At 38.1% G+C, this 21426-nt stretch overlaps 1 protein-coding gene across 1 annotated transcript; it reads left to right on the top strand.

The window, feature by feature from the left end:
* Window positions 1-2775: 2775 nt before the first annotated feature.
* On the top strand, window positions 2776-21382 carry LOC106133495 (uncharacterized phosphotransferase YvkC-like). Its single transcript, XM_060951227.1, has 23 exons — window positions 2776-2985; window positions 4948-5205; window positions 5768-5936; window positions 6274-6384; window positions 8054-8293; window positions 8983-9110; window positions 9224-9379; window positions 9914-10095; window positions 10643-10791; window positions 12082-12212; window positions 12532-12677; window positions 13219-13362; window positions 13970-14236; window positions 14979-15110; window positions 15587-15736; window positions 16730-16897; window positions 17132-17351; window positions 17844-18085; window positions 19059-19207; window positions 19635-19862; window positions 20108-20297; window positions 20577-20694; window positions 21186-21382. Exons 1-23 carry the CDS (start codon window positions 2874-2876, stop codon window positions 21338-21340), a joined length of 3945 nt encoding a protein of 1314 aa, XP_060807210.1. The 5' UTR covers window positions 2776-2873; the 3' UTR covers window positions 21341-21382.
* The last annotated feature ends 44 nt before the right edge of the window (window positions 21383-21426 follow it).

Raw genomic sequence — 21426 nt, 5'->3', positions numbered from 1 at the left:
TTAAATCATATATTCAAAAATATATATTTTATATTTAAAATTTTACTTTTTAACTTGCGCTAACTATTTTTTATTAAGTAACCATGTTAAAGTATTTACTTAATAAGGCCTCTATCAGTCACCATTTATGGTATGTAGCATGGCCCACACATGGAAACTTACGAACTTTTGTAGTTGTATTAGATGACGATTTTTTTAATGTAATTAATTACCTATTAAATTTGATTTGTAAGAATGCATACAATAATATTAATTTTACAGAATTCAGGTGGTTTAATAGCATGGCACGCGCCACGCCGCCGTTTTCTTACGCGCGAAATACTATCAATGTTTCTCTTTTATTATTACGTGAAACGGGACAGCATAGGAACTGCGTAGCGCATGTCATGCGACGGCTGCGGGAAGTCTTATTATCAACGGTTGTGTACATTTTAACATCCTTTAATCAAGGGATGTTTAATCTATACCAATATTATAAAGCTGAAGAGTTTGTTTGTTTGAACGCGCTAATCTCAGGAAATACTGGTCCGAATTGAAAAATTCTTTTTGCGTCGACTAAGACCATTTATCGAGGAAGGCTTTTGGCTATATAACATCACGCTGCAACTATAAGGAGCAAAAAAATAATGGAAAATGTTAAAAAAACGGCATTCTTGAGGGCTTCAATGATGGCCATAATAACTATTCTACGCGGACGAAGTCGCGGGCACAGCCAGTTTCATTATAATTGAAAGTAATAACCCTAAACCGACGAGTTTGCATGAATAATGAATGTGGATGAAGCGAAAGAAGTGTGCAGGGAAGTGAAAAGAGGTAGTGTCTGCCTTCCCTTGGAAAAAAGCGTGATTTTATAAAAGTACTAGAGAGCGCTCAAGTAAAACGAAAAATATATCGCGGGAATTTCATAAAATCCTTTCAAAATCATCTTAGCGGATGTCTCCTAGTTCCAATTTACCTTCCTGCCAAATATTTCATTTTTATCAGCGCAGCAGTTTCTGAGATTTCTTGATCAGTGAGTAAGTGAATGAGTGGTTTTCGCTTTTACATTAGGTACTACTTACTTATATAGATGTTTGCAGATTTCTGAATAAAATTCCGTATATTCGTGGTAGACTTGAAGCTCTGAAAATGAATTATGCTGTGCCTTGTCACCCATTATATAGAAGAACATCACAAATAAAAGACTTCAGTTTTTTATTTATATTTAATGTATAAAAATACAATAGCTAGGATATTATGTTAAACTGACTATAGAAGAAAGTAAATATAAAGCAATATAATGTACTTGATAAAAATTACATCTAAATCCTTACTTATGACTGAGCAAAAGGGCGAATGACTCGTGTAAAACGTTTTATTGTAATCTACTAAATTTTTTTTCAAGTTTTCTGTGATAACAAACAAATAACAAAAAAGAGTAATAATGAATCGGCTACTTTTTATTGATATTGAATGATCTACCTACTATAAAATGATGGAATGATGACTATGATAGTTTTACGTAGTTGTGAGGTATTTCCCTTGATAAGGTATTAGCAACTGACAGATTAGTTTATTATCGGTCTGTAGTCACCTGCCAGTGCCATACTTCAATGCTATAAATATAAATACACTAGCCACCCGCCCCGGCTTCGGCACGGGTGCAAAGTATATTGGCCCACCACGCGCCGCACCGGCGCCGGCCGGCCGGTGCCGCCGCACCCGCGATATCTTTACTTTTTAAATCATATCTTCAAAAATATATATTTTATATTGAAAACTTTACTTTTTAACTTGCGCTAACTATTCTTTATTAAGTAACCATGGTTTAGTACTTACTTAATAAGGCCTCTATCAGTCACCATTTATGGTATGTAGCTTCATGACACACTGTGTAAAAAACTGTTTGTTTTTAGAAAAATATCTTTTGCGCTGTTAGATAATGTGCGCTACATATTACTTCATTGGGATAGGGATTCTTGCTTGCTAGCAGTGTTGGAATTTGAGGTTTAGATAATGACATGTTGCTACACGCTACCTGAACATCAATTGCATCATTTAGCCCTCTGGACGAATGTGGCTTTCTTTTCGAGGCAATCTAAGGCAAAATAAGAGGTCCTGGCAGTAAAAAAATAGGTAGGTGTAAAAATAAAATAAGAATAAGATAAAATTTGGCATGACTGAAACACATGTATTAAGTTATAAAATACTCATTGACCTTGACATTTATATTCGCAAAGTTCGATAACTTGAGATAAGGACTCCATTCGCTCAAAAAGAACAGTATCTAAGTATATGATAATTCGAAGACTTCTATCTACATGTAATGTAACATAGAACTGTATAATTTTTTATGATAAGATTGTATGTAGACTGTCTCTCAACGTTAAATATGGTGTCAATATTTCATTTCGATAATTGAGTTTGAACTTTTACGTTTGAGATATCTAGAAAGCCCGATTTTTGAACAATGAAAAAAATAAATAATACAGAATTCCTCTAGTAAGTGTTTGCATACAAATAAAGGCTTTGACATAAACGTCATCGTTTGCGTCATAACTAGTACATATTAGTATTGTGGTGTAACGAAAATAAATAATTTGACAAATTATGTACTCTATCGACGAATAAGGTAAAACGTTGAATATGCTCAGTATGGAATGTACACTACAGATTTGTATAGTAAACAAACAAGACAAAAAGGTTTCAAGGCTTCATAAAAGTATCGTCTGGTTGGACTCGACTGACTACGGCGGTCAATCCACATCCGCGTCGTTCCTATCAGTCACACAACTCGCAGATTAATTCGTAAGCATTGAGTGTACACCGATCTTAGCTGCGGTGTGGACGTATGTTACTGTTATATTATTTCGCTCTTATGTTAGTGGTAAACGATGGATGTCTTCGACGTGTTTCTGCAAGCGGGCCTGATGACCACGGGTTTGGTCGTGTATTTAATATTTATTAGAAAACATACGCCGACAAGGAAGAATTATAGTGAACCAGGTGATTTGTTCTGTTTGGTGAAGTTTTGGGGAATATTTATCTTATCGATGTTTAAGTGTGATTATTATTATATTTTGTATAGGATGTAGTGTAGGATATTTATCGGTTTCAATATTTTTATCCAGAAATATTTTCATTTAATTTCTTGTTATTAGGTAAATGAAAGTAAAAAAAATATCTATCAAGTGAAGTTCTATCAAGAAGGATTTTTCTTTTTTACACCATTGAGTAGACAAGCAAGCATACGGCCTTAACTGGTTGCCACAGTAAGAGTAGATTAGATGTAAAATAATAAAAAAAAATTTAGAAAGAAGAATATAAAAACACTTGCAAATCGAATACTTTTCTTTGAATTTCAGAAATTTATAAAAGTTGCTGAAATTGGCGAATAATTTAGAAACATTTAACCTAATATTTAAGCAATTGTGCAATGCTTTTATGGTAACCATCGTAATTGACGAATGTAGAATAAGTGGGATTTGTTTAGTTTAAAACTTTCAGGTTTTTGTGGGGATACGCAGACACAAGGAAACAGGCTTCATATACGAATTTAGTGTTTTTTTTCCGTACTAGATAATTGATAATTGAGGATGTTATACATTGCACGATTTAGATCTAGGTACTTAGTTTATCTATGTAAGGTAGAAACATCGTATAGATCAGGTGATATACGTATATATATATATATATTTATATAATAATATATATATTTATATAGCGTGGAATGTTATCTTAATGTACATTTTATATATTGATGTGACTTTAGGGACCATAATAGCTTTATAATAGTCATGTATCGCATAACTACAATGTTTGGCCTTGAATCTCGCGTAGGCGCCAATTAAATATTATGCCACCTAAGCGTTAATATTGACTATGACTTCCATCGAGCTGGACTACTGATATATTCATGCAAATGAACCGCAATATTATTCATTGAAACAGAAAGAAATATTGGCAAAAATAAATTTAACTTATTATTTACATAGTTGTGAATCGAACTTTTAAAAACTACGATGAAACTTACGAACTTTTGTAGTTGTATTAGATGAGGATTTTTTAAATGTAATTAATTACCTATTAAATTTGATTTGTAAGAATGCATACAATTATATAAATTTTACAAAATTCAGGTGGTTTAATAGCATGGCACGCGCCACGCCACCGTTTTCTTACGCGCGAAATACTATCAATGTTTCTCTTTTTATTTTTACGTGAGACGCAGACAGCATAGGAACTGCGTAGCGCATGTCATGCGACGGCTGCTGGAAGTCTTATTATCAACGGTTGTGTACATTTTAACATCCTTAAATCAAGGGATGTTTAATCTATACCAATATTATAAAACTGAAGAGTTTGTTTGTTTGTTTGAACGCGCTAATCTCAGGAAATACTGGTCCGAATTGGAAAATTCTTTTTGCGTCGACTAGACCATTTATCGAGGAAGACTATATAACATCACGCTGCAACTATAAGGAGCAAAAAAATAATGGAAAATGTAAAAAAAACGGCATTCTTGAGGGCTTCAATGATGGCCATAATAACTATTCTACGCGGTCGAAGTCGCGGGCACAGCCAGTTCATTATAATTTAAAGTAATAACCCTAAACCGACGAGTTTGCATGAATAATGAATGTGGATGAAGCGAAAGAAGTGTGCAGGGAAGTGAAAAGAGGTAGTGTCTGCCTTCCCTTAGAAAAAAGCGTGATTTTATAAAAGTATTAGAGAGCGCTCAAGTAAAACGAAAAATATATCGCGGGAATTTCATAAAATCCATTCAAAATCATCTTAGCGGATGTCTAGTTAGCTAGGTAGTTCCAATTTACCTTCCTGCCAAATATTTCATTTTTATCAGCGCAGCAGTTTCTGAGATTTCTTGATCAGTGAGTAAGTGAATGAGTGGTTTTCGCTTTTACATTACTACTTACTTATATAGATGTTTTATGTACAAATTTAAACCAGGCTGGAATTACCCTTTAAAATGGCTCGTCGCGCGATACTACGCCGTGAAGACTTGGAAAGCGAGCTGCCCCAGCGTTCCCTTGGACGAGCTGCCTCGCTCGGACCTGAACGACGGTTGGGACTCCATCTCGATCACAGCGACCACCCCGGATGGGGCCGCAGTATTGCTGGGCGTGAGGAAAATATGCGGCAGGCAGCCGCTAGCGGAAGTAGTACTTTATGTCAAATTGACTGATGGGACCAGCTACGTGTTGTCTCGTGAGTAGTTTTTGTATCACTGTTGGTTAGATGTTACAATAGTTTATTGGATGGATTGTACCAAACATTAATTTGCTGAGGTCTCTTCATATTTTCATATTTATCATTGCCAAGGCTATTTTAATCTAGTAGCTATTGTTAAATTAAACTATTAAGTTTTATTACAGTGTAGATTATACTACAATTTGAAACAGTGAACACATACAAAGTTCTAGTATCTACTTAAGCGAATTAATTTATTGCAAATATATTCGTCATGTATTCTATTGTTATTCACATCTAGGTACATTAACCTCCTTTATATACGCCCTTACCACCATATGTAACTAGAAGTAATCATTTCGGAAAAAAAAATCCTTTAAATTTTAGTACGGGTAAGTCGTTGGTATCTTTCATATTTTTTGGTATATTTTGTGTGTATTGTTATTTATTTTGGGTGCTGTTCCTACTCTTCTGACGAAAATCATCCGAAATGCATATTTTCTAAGCAATATCCAAGCATTTCTCTAAGAGATATGTACTAGTAATTTGTTCTCTTATTTTGTGGTGATTTGTACTCTAGGTCATCCGGATACGGTGGTGGGAGTATGGGAGGACACACCGGAGTGCTGGAGCGCGGGGGGGCTGAAGATACAGGTGGTCGAGCCCCAGCTTTGCTCGAGGGTAATCTTTAATGGCATCATGACCAGATTGTCTGACGGGGTGAAACAACACGCCACCATGAATTTCATGTAAGATTTTTAATGATATTTCGTAACTATATGGTTTATTCCTTTTAGGGAACAAGAAAGTCATATTAGGGTTACCAACTGTTTCTAATTAAAACCAGTAAAGGAGCCTTTGTGGTATTTGACACGAATACATTATGTAACGGAAAAATTTGTTTCGGACACTTTTTATCTCTTAAATGATATAGAATTTTTTTTTATATATTGTTGTTCTCTTTAGTAAATCAAGTTTAATCCTAGTTGTTCTTATGGCTAAAGTGATTTGAACATAAGTGTAGAGTTTAGAGTTATATAAATACTATTGGCATTGTAAAACACATTAAATCCGTATTGCTTTCAGATGGAGATCGGGCTCAGATGTGTCTCGGTTCCCCGAAGACTGGAGCGACCAACTCGCCGCTCATACCCTGGCTCTGGAGCAGTGGCGAGATGACGAATGGCCAAACATCTTGTAAGTTGACGATATTACTCACTTGAGCTGTTTCTAAGCTAACTAGCGTCGATGGTCGAATCGGTAAGGTGCCCGATTAAAATGCGTGATGCTCATGGATGATCTGGTTCCTCTGCAAGGGTTGCGGAGACCGGATGGCGTCGCTGCATATAAAAATCTTACTCATTCAATTCAGGATCATGCTTAAAGGTGCAACCCGAGCTGCTCTTCAGAGATATAAGACTGTATCCGGGATTGACGCTAGGAGGAAAAAGAACTTGCTAAAGCTTACTATCTATCATTTGTAATTGTACCATCTTACTAGTATTTGCAAGGGCTATTCGATTTCGCGTAGGTATATTATATTTTTGATAAGGGTTTAAATTGACGACATGATAACGAAAGGCAACATGCAAACAACAATGACAAATCAACATTTTCTGATATGCTTTTCATGTTCCTTAAATAATTTGTAGGTATCAATCAAAACTAGGATTCTTTTTTTTTAAATTTAAGAACTAACTCTTGTCGGTGGAGTTAAAGTGGAGCGTCCTCAATCTCTTTTCTCTATAATTTAACTATGTAGTGAACTGAAAATGAAGATAATACCAACTATACGTGAATTAATTAGGTATTTCTTATTCTTGTCTCTGTAGTTGCCGGCACGAATAAAAGAAAACAAAAGTACCACTCTATGTCTTTTCGATGTATGTCGTAAAAGGCGACTAAGCGATGGGCTTGTAAACTCGGGATTCTTTTAGGCGATGGGCATGCAACCTGTCACTATTTAAATGTCAATTCTATCATTAAGCCGAGCAGTTTCACGTGGCCCATCAGCAAGGGATATAGACGTGATTATTTGTAGGTATGTGTTCCTTATTCTAATCGCGTAATGTTATTAATGAGAGTTATGAATATGGATGAATCGAAAGAAGTATGCAGGGGACGTAGGAAGTGGAAATATGTAATCTCTACCTCTGGGAAGGAAGCGTAATTTTATATAAGTACTAGCTGTCCCGGCAAACGTTGTTTTGCCATATAAATCACTTTAAAGTAATTTCTAGTTAAAAAAAATATGAAAAATAGATGTTAGCCGATTCTCAGACCTACTGAATATGCATGCAAAATTTGGTTAAAATCGGTAAAGCCGTTTCGGAGGAGTACAGAGACAAACATTGTGACACGAGAATTTTATATAAGATGTATTTCTCAAACTTACGGTAAGTCCTTTTCCGTGTTGGCTGCACGCCTTTGTAATAAACTGCCCCTTTTTATAAAATTGTCTCCTTCTTCTAATTCCTTTAAAAAATAAGCTTAATAAATTCTTTCCCGAGTCTTGAATTGGTTATGAAGTTAATTTAGAATATATACATGTTTATATATTTACTTTATTTACATATTTGTATTGTACGTATATATTTGTTAAGTCTTAAACATAATACTCGTAAAAGAACTGTTGTTCACCCTTGCCCCAATTTTGTATATGATCCTCTTATTGTCAGGTTGGCTGGAAGAGATCCCACTTAGGGATAAGCCCGCCTTTGTACTCTACTGTTTTAATTTGTAATGTACTCCTTTAGTGAACAATAAAGCATTTACTTAATTTACTAATTATGTTCTTTAAAATAATATAAAAACAAAATTTTTAACCATTTTTCCTAACAGAATGTCTATTTCTCACATATTTCAGAGGGAAATGGGAGGAAGGTAGCTGGATGCAATACGGTGTGATACAAGGTCGCTTCCAATCGTACGACGAGCAAGGGGACATAGACCGAAGCGAATACTTGCGGTATAGAGGCGTCAGAGAGCGGATGTGGGCCCCGCACGGGTACCAGGGAGTGAGGCGCAGTGTGACCATGACCGTGATGGCGAAGGATGGAACAGCTGTGCGTATACGGGGAACGTCGTATAGTAACGTACTAACTGAGTGAGTACATACATAGTTTAACTAGCTGTTGATCACGACTTTTATGACCGTAGAAGTTCACTGAAAAAGTATTGACCCCCTTAGTGGGGTGAATAGAGAAATTTTTGTATACCAGTTTTTTAGTTTGACTAAACGTAACAAATTGGAGCAAATGTTTTCGCGTTTGGCGAGTACAAACATACATTTAAACAGAAATTCTAAAAATCACATTTTTGGCTTATGTTGGTCTTAAATAGATCCACATATCGATTTTTTCAACGCGATCAGCGATCCGTTAATATTTTATTACATACATGGATATTTTATGAGAAAATATTTGTGTTTTTGTTTGTAACGAATGAACTCAAAAACTACTGGACAAGTTTTTACTATATTAGTTACATAGACTTATCAGGAGTTACATAGCATACTTTTTTCAGGATATTCCCACGGGAACGGAAAAACAGAAATTTAAGTAATCGCGGGTGGAGCTGCGGTTAACAGCTAGTCCTGTTAATATTAAAAATGCTTGTATATAGGGACGTGTCTGTTTGTTACGGATTTTGATGTTATAAATTAGTAATTGAGTAGAATATAATCTAAAATAACACAATGGGAAGGTATTTTTTACCCAACTGCTAAGAAAGTTGTAGTATTCCAAAATTCCGACGTTAGCGATGAATGCGTTAGTTATGAAGTTGGAATTACAGGACAATATTGGGATGTGTGCGGCACCCCGACGTGGAAGTCCACAGTATAACCGGCACCGACTTCGCTCTGCCGAACTTCTGCGAGACCCCTGACGAGATCCCGAAGATGTTCACCTTCCACGTGGAAAGTAAGCCGTGGTGAAACTTTCAGATTTTCCTTTTATAATTTAAATTGTTATTAGGTAAAAACCTGATTGGAGGATAAGATCGACTAAAATGTAATAACATTTGTTTATTTTAGCGAAAACTCGCGAGTTCCGCGTGGTGTTGTCAATCAAAGATGGCGGACGACTGTTCAGCGGCGTGCCGTACCAACAGGATACTGAATACCGCTATGTTGAAGGACTTATAAACGGATATCCGGCTACAGGCATGTTGGTCCTTGGCTACGAGGCAGGTATGTAGCGAGAAACAAAGATTACAGATCAAAAAGGTCGCGAGTTACGCTTTGTTTTGACGATCATAGTATATCATGTGTACATAAATAAATAAATAAATTTTATTTATTTCAGACAAGAAAGATCCATATACAATTTTCAATAAAAATCAAATAGATAAAATTAAATCAATATTAAATTAAAAAATCAAATCGCAATCAAAATTTAAAAATAAAAATCAATCTATACTGAAATGAATTAATCTTAATATAAAAATACAAATAAAATAAGTTAAAATAATACATAGCTTGCTTCAAGTACATTACTCGAACTAGCCGGACGACTGTACCTAACTTATGATAAGTGTCTAGGATTTTGCCGTCCTGCTCTCACTCATATGTCTATCTTTTTCCTCCATTTCTGGACAATCAGTATTCCGAAAGTATAAATTTTGTGCGTCGTAAAAATACGTATTTTTTAACAGTTGCCACATTAGCTTATTTTTGACGATTGCAGTTTATTTAACCTTTAAAGCATCCCTTTTTTAACTTCAGCTGAACACTCATACCCTGCATATCCTATACCTGAGGCGAGAAGTCTCAAGTGGCTGAGTGCGGAGGAGGCGGGCCCGGCGAGCTACTGTCTCAAGTTCGAAGACCGCGCCGCGAAGTGTGTGGACTATGTTGGGGGTAAGGGAGCGTCTCTGGCTTTATTAGCTTCAGTTCAGGAAGCTGAGGTAAGAAAAATTAAATAATCAATATTAATCAATACCGTTAATAAAAGTGGAAAAAAAATATTATGTACTTACATCAAATATTCACATAAACACAAAATTTGTCGACAAAACAACAGTTAAAGAGTAAGAATGAAAAAAAAATACTAAAAGTCGTCAGTCACGACAACGAAGTCGCGGGCATTAGCTAGTATTAAATAAGTGAGTTTGCATTGATTAGGCAGATTGTCAGAAGTACCAACTGGCTGTTAAAGGCGTAAATATCAACATTTTACTTAATTAAGTAGGCATAAGTCCCGAGAACATAAAATCACGCCTCTTTCCCAAAGGGACAGACAGGGACTACATCGTTTCACTTGCCATGATCCCTGCATACTTCTTAGCTTTACTGGTCGGCTACACCACAGCTTATCGACGCGTGTGTAACCTTACTTGATGAAATCTTTTCTCAACAGTTTTAATAGCCAACCAGTCAGTCTGTCATCTTTTTGTTGAAAAAATCCGAATGAAAGTCTTGTGTCCATAATAAAGTTGAATTTATAATTGGCAGGGGTACAAAGTACCACCAGGGTTCTGTTTGACTACCCTAGCGCTGGAGAAACATTTGGAAATGAACCCAGAACTGGTTAGCGCTATCAAAGAGATCGAATCTGCGAACGAAAACTATGAGGAAAGCAATTTCAAGGCCAAGTGTAACAGGTAAGTGTTATGTCATCACTCAAGTCATGTGTATGTATATCCGATTTCATTCTTAGTAAAAAAAAGCTCAGAGTTCGAGTGAAAAAAGGCACTAGTTTATGAACATTGAACATTTATGAAATACCAAGACAAATAATTATGTCTTATGTGCGTTTGGTGTCTTTCTTTGATGTTGCCACAGAGTAAGAGAGAAGTTGTGACATACTTATATCTTGTTATTCACGAACATCGAAAGGGTATCTTTCTCTTTCAAGAATTGATGTTAATTGAATTGGTGGAAAGAGAGAGTAGATAAGACATATTTTCAACGTAAGTGAATAAGTAGCAGTGCGTCAATGGTATAACGTTAAGTTCCCGACTAAAAATGCTCAGGTTCAAATACCAATGGTCAACATTGACTCTTTTGTGAGCGTTAAGTACCTACACTAGTTTGAATGCAAACCTATTTTACGGCGAGTATTACTGTATTTGTAATTACTTCCGGGAGTTCTTTTATGGCGTTTGATCGTAAGAACTATAAATAATCTTAAAAAAGATCAAAGTCAAACATTGATAGACAGTATTTAGGACTATAAACGATAAGAAACATGTGATTTCTGAAATGACCTTCTAATCTTATCTATTAATAAAGAGTAATCGATATTTTTGTAAATCCTTTTTATTATCTCAATTTAATAAATAATTAATCTTTGTGGCTGGTTTACTTATCAGTTAAATACTGGTAAAATTAACGAAAGTAACACTTATAAGTTTTAATTAAAAATATTTAGTACATAAATATTTTTGTGCATTTTATAAATTGGGTATCCAAACATCATATAGATTTTAGTCTTACACTTTTCCACAAATCTTACATATATGTAAGTGCGGTTTCCGGAACTTTAGAATAGAACCACTCCATATCTTTCCCATGGATATAAAAGGCGACTAAGGGATAGGCTTATAAACTTGGGATTCCCCTTGTAGGCTAACAACCTATCACTATTTGAATACCAATTCCACCATGAAACCAAACATTTGAATCTGGCCTTTCCGTCTTTCTGTGATTGTTGACACTGTCTCCCCCGCAGGGGATACTTGACAATATGTTTAAAATAATCGCATCCATTATTGAAAAGAGGTAGTCTCTGCCTACCCCTCCGGGAAAGAGGCGTGATTTTATGTATGTGTATGCATCCATTATTCAATGTAATAATATTGTTTCTGCTGAATAGGGAAAATAGTTTAAGTGGTTTTGTATAAGTAGGTAAGTAGTGATTTATAACTAGTCAATACATGTGTTCTTTTAAGGGCAACGCAATTATTCACCACGACAGAGATAGTTGGTGCCGTGAAGGATGACATTTTGAATTATTTAGCTGATCTACGGATTAAGGCGAGGAATAAGGGATTGGAGGAACGATTCGCGGTTAGGTCTTCGGGTAAATATAATTTTAAAAAACATGTCTTTTTTAATTATACCAATCAACAAAATTTCGGGTCTATTTGTTTGAATTCGTAGCAACTTGTAATAATATTTTTTACTGTATCCAAAAATAACAATGCTTTATTTATTTTGTTGTCTCTTACAACATAACGAAATTGGTAAAGTATGAGGAGAACCACTTCATATCTGCCCACAAAGACTTGCATGAATGTAGGTACCTTAGGGAACGTAATGATAACTGCCTAAGTTAGTAACCAATGAAAAATTCTGACGAACATGTTTCCTTTCGCAAATTTAATGAATTTGTTATATAGCTGTTGGCGAAGACAGTGAGACGCTATCGGCCGCTGGTCAGAACGAGACCATACTGGGCTGTGTCAGCGATGAGGACGTGTTGCGAGGCGTGCAGAAATGTTGGGGGTCAATGTTCGCGTTCACCAGCGCGTATTACCGCAGGCAAGTACGCTAGCGCCATCTCTGCCATCTGATAGAAAGAGCTGGCTTGTATTTCAAAAGTGCTCTATAGTGTCCAATTAGTTCTGTATTACTCATCTCCTATTCTAGGATCTAACTATACACATGTGTCCTCGTTTAGTCATGCCAACGCCGAATGGAATCCTAAAGATCTTAAAAAACTTTAAACTTAAGAATCTCCATGTACTCAATGGGCTAGCTACCTACCACTATCTGAATCGAGACTGCTGTCTCTGTTATTAAGATGATAAATTAATATTGTATGAAGGGGCGCAAATGTACAACAGACTGCCAAATCAACTGAAAGAATACAAATCTTTGACTTTGTTCACAGAAAGATTTAAAAAAACATGTCTACGAACAAGTTTAAAATTATTGTTGTGACAACTGTGTTTATTTAAAAATTTAACACTGCTTGAACGCGTTACTTGTTTACTATTATTTTGTATCTTAATCTAAGGCTCATTGTAAGTGAATTTAATTGTTTGTGAGTGAAATAAAGATCTTTAAACCTATATTGCAGGCAGAACGGTCAGCCGTGTTTGTGCGGCGGCGCCGTCGTGGTCCAGGCGCTGGTGAGCCCGCGCGCGGCCGGCGTGCTGTTCTCGCGGCACCCGGCGCGCGGGGACGCCGCGCGGCTGCTGCTCACCGCCAACTACGGGCTCGGCGAGGTACACTTCGTATATACTGAAATAGTACATACATACATATGGTCACGTCTATATCCCTTGCGGGGTAGACAGAGCCAACAGACTTGGAAAGACTGAATGCCCACGTTCAGCTGTTTGGCTTAATGATCGAATTGAGATTCAAATAGTGACAGGTTGCTAGCCCATCGCCTAAAAAAGAATCCCAAGATTGTAAGCCTATCCCTTAGTCGCCTTTTACGACATCCATGGGAAAGAGATGGAGTGGTCCTATTCTTTTTTGTATTGGTGCCGGGAACCACACGGCACTGAAATAGTACATGATAAAGTAGTAAAAAGTATTAATTAGATCTTGTCTTTTATTGCACTGACATCGGTGCTTAACTGTGTAAACTGCCGTGTTTTCGTATTTGCATAGAGTTTAACATTGTTTGCTAAAATAATTGTTTGGCACGCACGATCTGCCCTCTTTGTAAGGCACGCGAGACGACGTTTTTATCGCGCGAAAAGCTACCGCTGTCCCGTTTTACGTTATAATGAAAAGCGAAACAACGATAGTTTTTTCTACGGGGGCTGGCTTACACACATTTTGTAGAACATTCGGCTGTTATATTTTCTTAACTTGTTTCAGAGCGTCGTATCCGGCACAGTGGAGCCCGACACGATAACCGTGAGACGTCACGAAGACGGTGACATGAGTATCATGAAGATCGAGCTCGGCTCGAAAACGGAACGAGTGACGACGGCGGACGATGGCGTGACGTCACAATCCGTGCCGGAGTCGGAACGGAACGTGCCGTGTTTGTCTGAGAGCGAGATGCTGCAGCTGGCCAGGCTGGGGGGGAGGCAGGAGCAGCTGTGGGGCGCCGGGAGGGATATAGAGTGGGCTGTAGCCAAGGTCAGGATACTCGTTGGTAATGTGATTTCACAGTCTGGGCCGGAGTGGGAACGGAACGTGCCGTGTTTGTCTGAGAGCGAGATGCTGCAGCTGGCCAGGCTGGGGGGGGAGGCAGGAGCAGCTGTGGGGCGCCGGGAGGGATATAGAGTGGGCTGTAACCAAGGTCAGGATACTCGTTGGTAACGTGATTTCACAGTCTGGGCCGGAGTGAGAACGGAACGTGCCGTGTTTGTCTGAGAGCGAGATGCTGGAGCTCGCCAGGTTGGGGGGGAGGCAGGAGCAGCTGTGGGGCGCCGGGAGGGACATAGAGTGGGCTGTAGCCAAGGTCAGGATACTCGTTGGTAACGTGACTCCACAGTCTGGGCCGGAGTGAGAACGGAACGTGCCGTGTTGAACTGTAATCTAGTCCCTAGAATGTTCACCGAAGACTATCGTACCTAACTTTGTTTTATTAATTGCAATGATTCTTAGATTTGCCTACCCCTCCGGGAAAGAGGCGTGATTTTATGTATGTATGTATGTATTCTTAGATCTCTCTATCTCTCATCTTGGCGTGTTGGTGTTCCCAGTTTCATACTCTGTCATTAAGCTTTGGGACCTGGGGTCCGCAAATGATTCTTAGATGTATCTTGCATTATCAACGCCTGCCCGTAATACATTGCCTCCTTTTGATCTGCAATCCCTAAATGTTCACCGAGGTCATTCGTACCCTTTGTTTTATTCAAGTAATTCTTATGTTTAGGACGGCATTTATTTACTGCAAGCCCGGCCTATCACCTCGCTGGAGCAGTGGACCGAGGAGGAACTACTGCACGAACACGACTCGCCAATCATGTCGGACGACGATATCATTACCTTCGCCAACTGCGGAGAGGTTGGTTGTTTTGTTATTCATCGACGAACGAACGATTTTTTTTATTTTGTCCATTGTCTATTAAAGCTAAAGGGCATTTTTTAGAAATTAAAATTGACACTACGAAATGTTAAATTATTTGTGTGTAAGACGTCGAGACTTGTGTGAATGTCTTATGTCTGTTTAGACAATAAAATGGTATCTTATGAGACAAGGGGATTTTAAGAAGGACAGGTTTAAGAAAGAGGAAGAAATATCTGATGTTTTGTGAGACATATTGTAACCAGAGTGGCTGATGAGATATTTAGATGGACTGATAATGACATGAAAGTGGTGTTTCTGGTCTTGGCCGACATCATTACCTATACTAAAATATTGTCAGATGCCTGTCAGATGACTGTCAGATGTCCACAAGTCCTAAGCCAATCAGAGAAGGTTCGTTTCTCATCATGTTGTGCATAAATGGTAACACAAATAAAATTTGTACTATCTGACAGGTGATGCCCAAACCGATGTCGCCTCTTAGCATAGACGTGTTACTGAAGCCCTTGATGGACACTCTGATGCACGGTATGGAGCCCGACGCCAGCCCGTACGACCATTGGGCGTTCATGACGCACTACCGGGTCACCATGGCCTTGTATGCTGTAAGTAGACTTCATACCTACTTAACATCACGCGTCTTACCGGAGAGGTAGTACTTTAGTACTTGATACAGTCGCTGCATGCGTCTCTCTTTGCTCTTCATGCAAGTACGTCTGTTTATCGCCAGTACGTCCCAGATTTGATAAACATACCTTGGTCTATGCCTTCCCCTTTCAACATCTTATTCACACTTCGCTTGTCGAGTTGTTAGTATAATGAAGCCCATGACCGTTCCTCTTGTTGAGTCTTCGTTTACACTTATGAAGTCCATGGCGGTCACTCTAATGACAGGTTTGGAGCGCAAACCCGACGCGAGCTGGTACAACAAGAGACACTAACTTTTTCTTCCTCCTGGCGTTAACATCAGATACTAATAAGTTCCGATTATGTACTAAATTATCTGTATTATCTGTCTATGACTACGATCTCTAATTGGGTAAGTAATTTTTTTACAAGAAGCAATTCCTGTCTGAATTTCGGTACTTATGCAGGGGAACCAAACCCGGATCATGGTAAGTATGCCTTTGTATGCTGTAGGTAAGTTAAACTTCGTTGAGTATTATTGGTACATCTCAATATGGCTGTGTGGAAGTTGCTGGAGTGGACTGTTTGTAGATGTGGTCGCTGTATCACCAATTAAAATTATTAAGAAATTATGGTATAATTTGACGAGACAGGTATCGATGAGAACGCAAGTATATTAAGAGAGACCACGACTTGCGGATTCGCTCGTCTTCGGCGATATTCGGTCCATTTCGTCTTCATAGTGCGGGGGTGGCCTGCCGGCCCCCAGGAACGGGTAAATAGGTTCGTCATTGTACAACGTGTTATTGGAGCATATTGACTATTAAAGGTACTAAAAATATATCTTGTTGTGCCCTATCACTACTAGGGTCATGTTTTTCAAACATTTCAGTTTTTAAGATCATAAGTAATCATGGCCATAATAAAACGTATAAACCTTTAATTTATAGATTAGATAAATCCTTTTGCAGTTATCGTACCGTCGCCCGCCCAAGAAGATAGACATTGGCGTCCGCATGCAGGAGATGGCGCTGCACGGGCACAAATTCGCTGACCAGCACATCATCGACACGGCGCTACATCGACGACCTTTTAGTATGACGAGGAGGCTCTTAATGATAATGCGAGCTCTCTTATGGGTAAGTTATCTGATACTATGAATTTAGATACCTAACTTTATATGTCGGAATAGGGTGGTAGGAAGTAGGTGTGTAAATCGCTGATCAGCACATCGCGCGCACTTTTGGGTAAGAATTATAAAACATTCATATTTCGACATCCCCACCAATTGCACCTCTATTAGCCAAAGCAATTATCAAGCTAACCCCTCTATTACGCAAGTTTATCTCTATCTTGTTACTTTTTTTTTCAAGCCATTGCTGTCCTCCAAATGGCAATTGAAGAAGGCGACCCAAACTGTCAAGAACATGCCGTGCTCAACTGAGAATATGAGCAGTTTAGAGATCATTGAAGCGATATCAGGGTTACACGGCCACATGGAAGATGTGGGTTTAAGGCACATGTACACCAGCTCGGCCAGCTCTGGTAGTCAGCTGATTGCGATGTCTGTGTTGCTCGAGGGACGAGGAATAGGTAAGATAAATGCCTTTATATCTCTTTTAGAAGGTAACATTGGAAAGATAAGCGCGCAGAAGAGATGCTCTTGAAACCGTGGTCATTGTTGGCAATACCGAAGGATTACAAGGACGGTTACCAACACACAACACAATGTTTTGATCTAGTTTATTAGGAAAAAATTTAAAAAAAAAGTTGCATTGAGCAAAATCCTCAGTTAAAAGGAGACAAGAGAATTTTAGATAATTGTAGAACATTAGGGATGTATGGATCTATGGTACATGTTACTGATGCGTGCGCTGCACATTCTTAACCTAATACTAATACGAGTAGCGAAGGAAATAAACTTAATTTTGTTGCACTTTTGAACGAATTCACACCTATATTACTTCGACACTCAGTTACCAAAATACTAACACTGTATTAGAGTGTAGGAAAGGTAAATAAATAAATAAAATAATAATAAAAAATTAAGGTAAAGACTTAAATAAATGTTCGAGTTTTGTCCAGATTTCAGCCAAGAGCAGTGCTCAGAAATCGGAATGATGTTGAGCTCAGGGGACGTGTTGTCAGCGGAGGTTCCGCAAGTGTTGGCAAAGTTGGCGCGTCAGATACACGAGAGCGGGAAAATGGAAGAGTTCAAAGCCCAGGAGCCGAAGAAAGCGATGCGGTGGCTTGAGGAGACGCTGCCTGATGTTTACAAGAATGTAGTCAAATTTCTGGATGAACACGGCTTTAGAGCTATCATGGAGGTATGGTAACATGTAACCATGTTTTCAAGTGGACAAATTTTCAAAACTCTGATGATAATTAGTTACGGTAATGTCACGATGCGAGCAAAGATAGCGTTCATTATTAATGATTCGTCAATTAGATAATAATCTGTCATTATTTCTACACTAATATTATAAAGAGGAAAACTTTGTTTGTTTGGTTGTAATGAATAGGCTCAAAAACTACTGGACCGATTTCAAAAATTCTTTCATCATTCAAAGCTACATTATCCACGAGTAACATAGACTATATTTTATTTTGGAAAAAAATAGGGTTCCGTAATACATTTGGATTTTTCGGACACAAACCGAAATCAACCAAAAAGTTACTTATTTTACGTACGCTGCCTAAACTACAAAAGATAGAACCATAAAATGTTTTAATTAATTGTTGATCTTATAAATATGTATCTACAAAAAAGTCCGCGACACACTATACCTATCTATGTCGAGTGAGGCACAACAACCACATTTTTTCATGAGATTATTTTTAGATTTTGGTATCAGCTGTGCATCCGTGCGAAGCCGGGGCGGGTCGCTAGTATGGTATAAACTAAGTTAAAAACGAATTGGTTTGGCATTAACTTAAATATTCGTCACTTCGTTAAATTGCCATATTATGATGTTTTTATGTATGTATGATGTTTTTAATTACTTTAAAAATGAATTTGATTTACTACAAACGGTAGCATATAGTGACAACACCGAGCAAAACTTATTGTATCCATTACTTATTGTTTCTTCCGGCTCCGCCCATGTGAAACGATAAATTCTGCTTATTCTGTTCCCGCGGGGATTTCGGTAAATCTCATTCAATGCACCCGTATATATAATAAACGTACCACAAGAACCAAAGCCAAATTTCTAGACTCCTTAGAGATTACTTAAAATATATTTTTTTACAGTTTACTAAAATTATAGTTTCATCACTCATCATTCTTTTTTATTTCAGTTTGATGTAGCAACAAAGCCATGGGTGTTAGTGCCAGAAGAGCTGATGAAAGTGTTGGCCAGCATGAGGGCCGCCGAGGACGTCAAGACGAGCAAGACGGACGCTCAAATCATCGCTTCTTTGAAGACGCCGCAGAGAAGCAGCACTAGGTATGCTTGCTTAGATATACATATATGTGTGTTTTGTCACAATAAAGTATATTTAAATACAAGGAAAATGTGGAACTACATGCAAATGAAGATTCGGGCAGAAAAAAAAAGGCAAAAGTAGACACAATTCTTTAGATCTATAAACTAACGGATTAATTAACGCACAGCTCAAATGACGAGTTATGATAGCTTTAAGTAAACAGGTCTTTCCATAGGAAATGTTAGTTGTTTCCTTAAGGAAGGTACTAATAGAGCATTTCGCATGATTTCGTTTATTTTATTGAATATTTAATCAGGATTGAGTTGCAGATGTCGCGCGATAAACTATCGCTGTCTCGTTTCCCGTCATAATAAAAAGCGAAACAGCGAGAGTTTTTATACAACGATCGGCCCACGACACAGACAAATAAAAACCCCTTTTTTCCAGGAAAATATTAAGATTGTTGCTACCAGTGTGCAGACACATGGTTCGCAACAGAGAAGCGACCAAAGCGCAGCTGATCCTAGCCGTCCACAAAATAAGGCTGATGGCCATACAGCTGGGCAAGCAGCTGGTCAAGGAGTGGTATCTGCCGGACCCTGACCTCGTGTTCTACTTCAGGGAGAACGAGCTCAGGAGATACTACCAGACCAGAGACCCGGCGCTGTTGAGAAAGTTAGTTACGTTTTTAAAGCTTGAACAAAAATATAGCATACGTCATATTGCGTTGCTAATCATAACTACTTTTATAATATCTTCTAAACCAGATAGGAATAATTTAAACAGTAGGTAAATATTTGAAGTGGTGCACTATTGTCTAATTACCTTTATAACTCAAATAAGTATCTGATGTTGCTATAGGAAACGCAGAACTAGCGCCCTCATTAACTAATTATTTTAACTTATTTCATCACTTTCAGAGCAATACAACGCCAGCAATACTTCCCCAAATGGTCCAAGTTGCGGTTTGCGGAAAACCACACGGGCTGGCCCAAGCCGATTGAAGATAAGGGCCCCGCCGTCACCGCTGGGGACGTGAGAGTGGAGGCTACCTCCGTGTTCGGGGGAGAGGTCATTGGGAGAGCTTGTGTCGTCAAAGACCTATCGGAGGTTAGTATCAAGAAAAAGTGGATGGGAAAAGTGGTCTCGTGGTCGCAGCCCGTTACTTACGTTCGTTCGACCAATTCGATTCTTCTATCCACACCGCCAGGGACAGAGATTGCGTAAAGAAAGCCCCATCTAGTTGTAGTTTCATCGAATTGCGCTAGATGGCGCTATTCTGTGTTTTTACCGACTAATCCTATGGATTTCGATGTACTATGACTTCAATATACTTTAATTTATAAAAATTTTGATTTTCACAAATTTTAATATATAATTCTTCTGCAGATCCACCAGCTCCAACAAGGAGACATCCTCATCACGCTCGCCACAGACATCGGCTGGTCGCCATACTTTCCGCTGCTCTCCGGCATAGTCACGGAGCTGGGAGGACTTATATCACATGGTTCGTGATGATCCATACAAATATCAAAGTGAAAGTGTGTTTTTTATCCGTCTTTCACGTCAAAACCACTAAACCAATGAAATTTGGCAGAAATTTATAGGCCGCAGTACGGAGAAGGGACATAACCTGTACACATTTATAAAATCTGTTAGAATGACTGACATACTGAAGGACAATGCACAACTCAAAACACTAGGTCTACAGTCTCTATCTATGTCTATTATGTTATCTAGGGCTACGCTACACTAAGATAAATTTTTGTATACCAGTTTGACCAAGACAAACACGTCTAAGAAAATCGCAATCAAATTGGTTTTCGCGTGATGCTGGTACAAACATATAGACAAACAATCAGACACAAGAACTAAGTCTAAACTCAATTTGTTTCTAGTATCTTTCAGTCTTTACAAGAGTGTTAGCTCTGTTTAACCCGTAAGAGATAAAGATGTGATTATATGTGTGTTTTTTCTAACATATTTGTATCTTTACAGGCGCCGTCATTGCGCGTGAGTATGGATTGCCTTGTGTAGTAGGAGCGACTGGAGCCACGGATTTATTTAGCACCGGCGACACAGTGAGACTTTTAGGACACCGGGGCATTCTAGAAAAAGTTACCGTAGCCGACGACCCAACTAACGAAATGTGATTATTTATTAAATACTTGACATGATATAATAAAATTTTATTTAAAAAAAAATCTTGTATATTTTCTCAAAATAGAACAAATATCAA

The sequence above is a fragment of the Amyelois transitella genome, chromosome 3, assembly GCF_032362555.1.
Source record: "Amyelois transitella isolate CPQ chromosome 3, ilAmyTran1.1, whole genome shotgun sequence".
NCBI lineage: Eukaryota > Metazoa > Arthropoda > Insecta > Lepidoptera > Pyralidae > Amyelois > Amyelois transitella.
The sequence above is the reverse complement of the archived record's forward strand: the minus strand, read 5'-3'. Positions and strand labels throughout refer to the sequence as shown.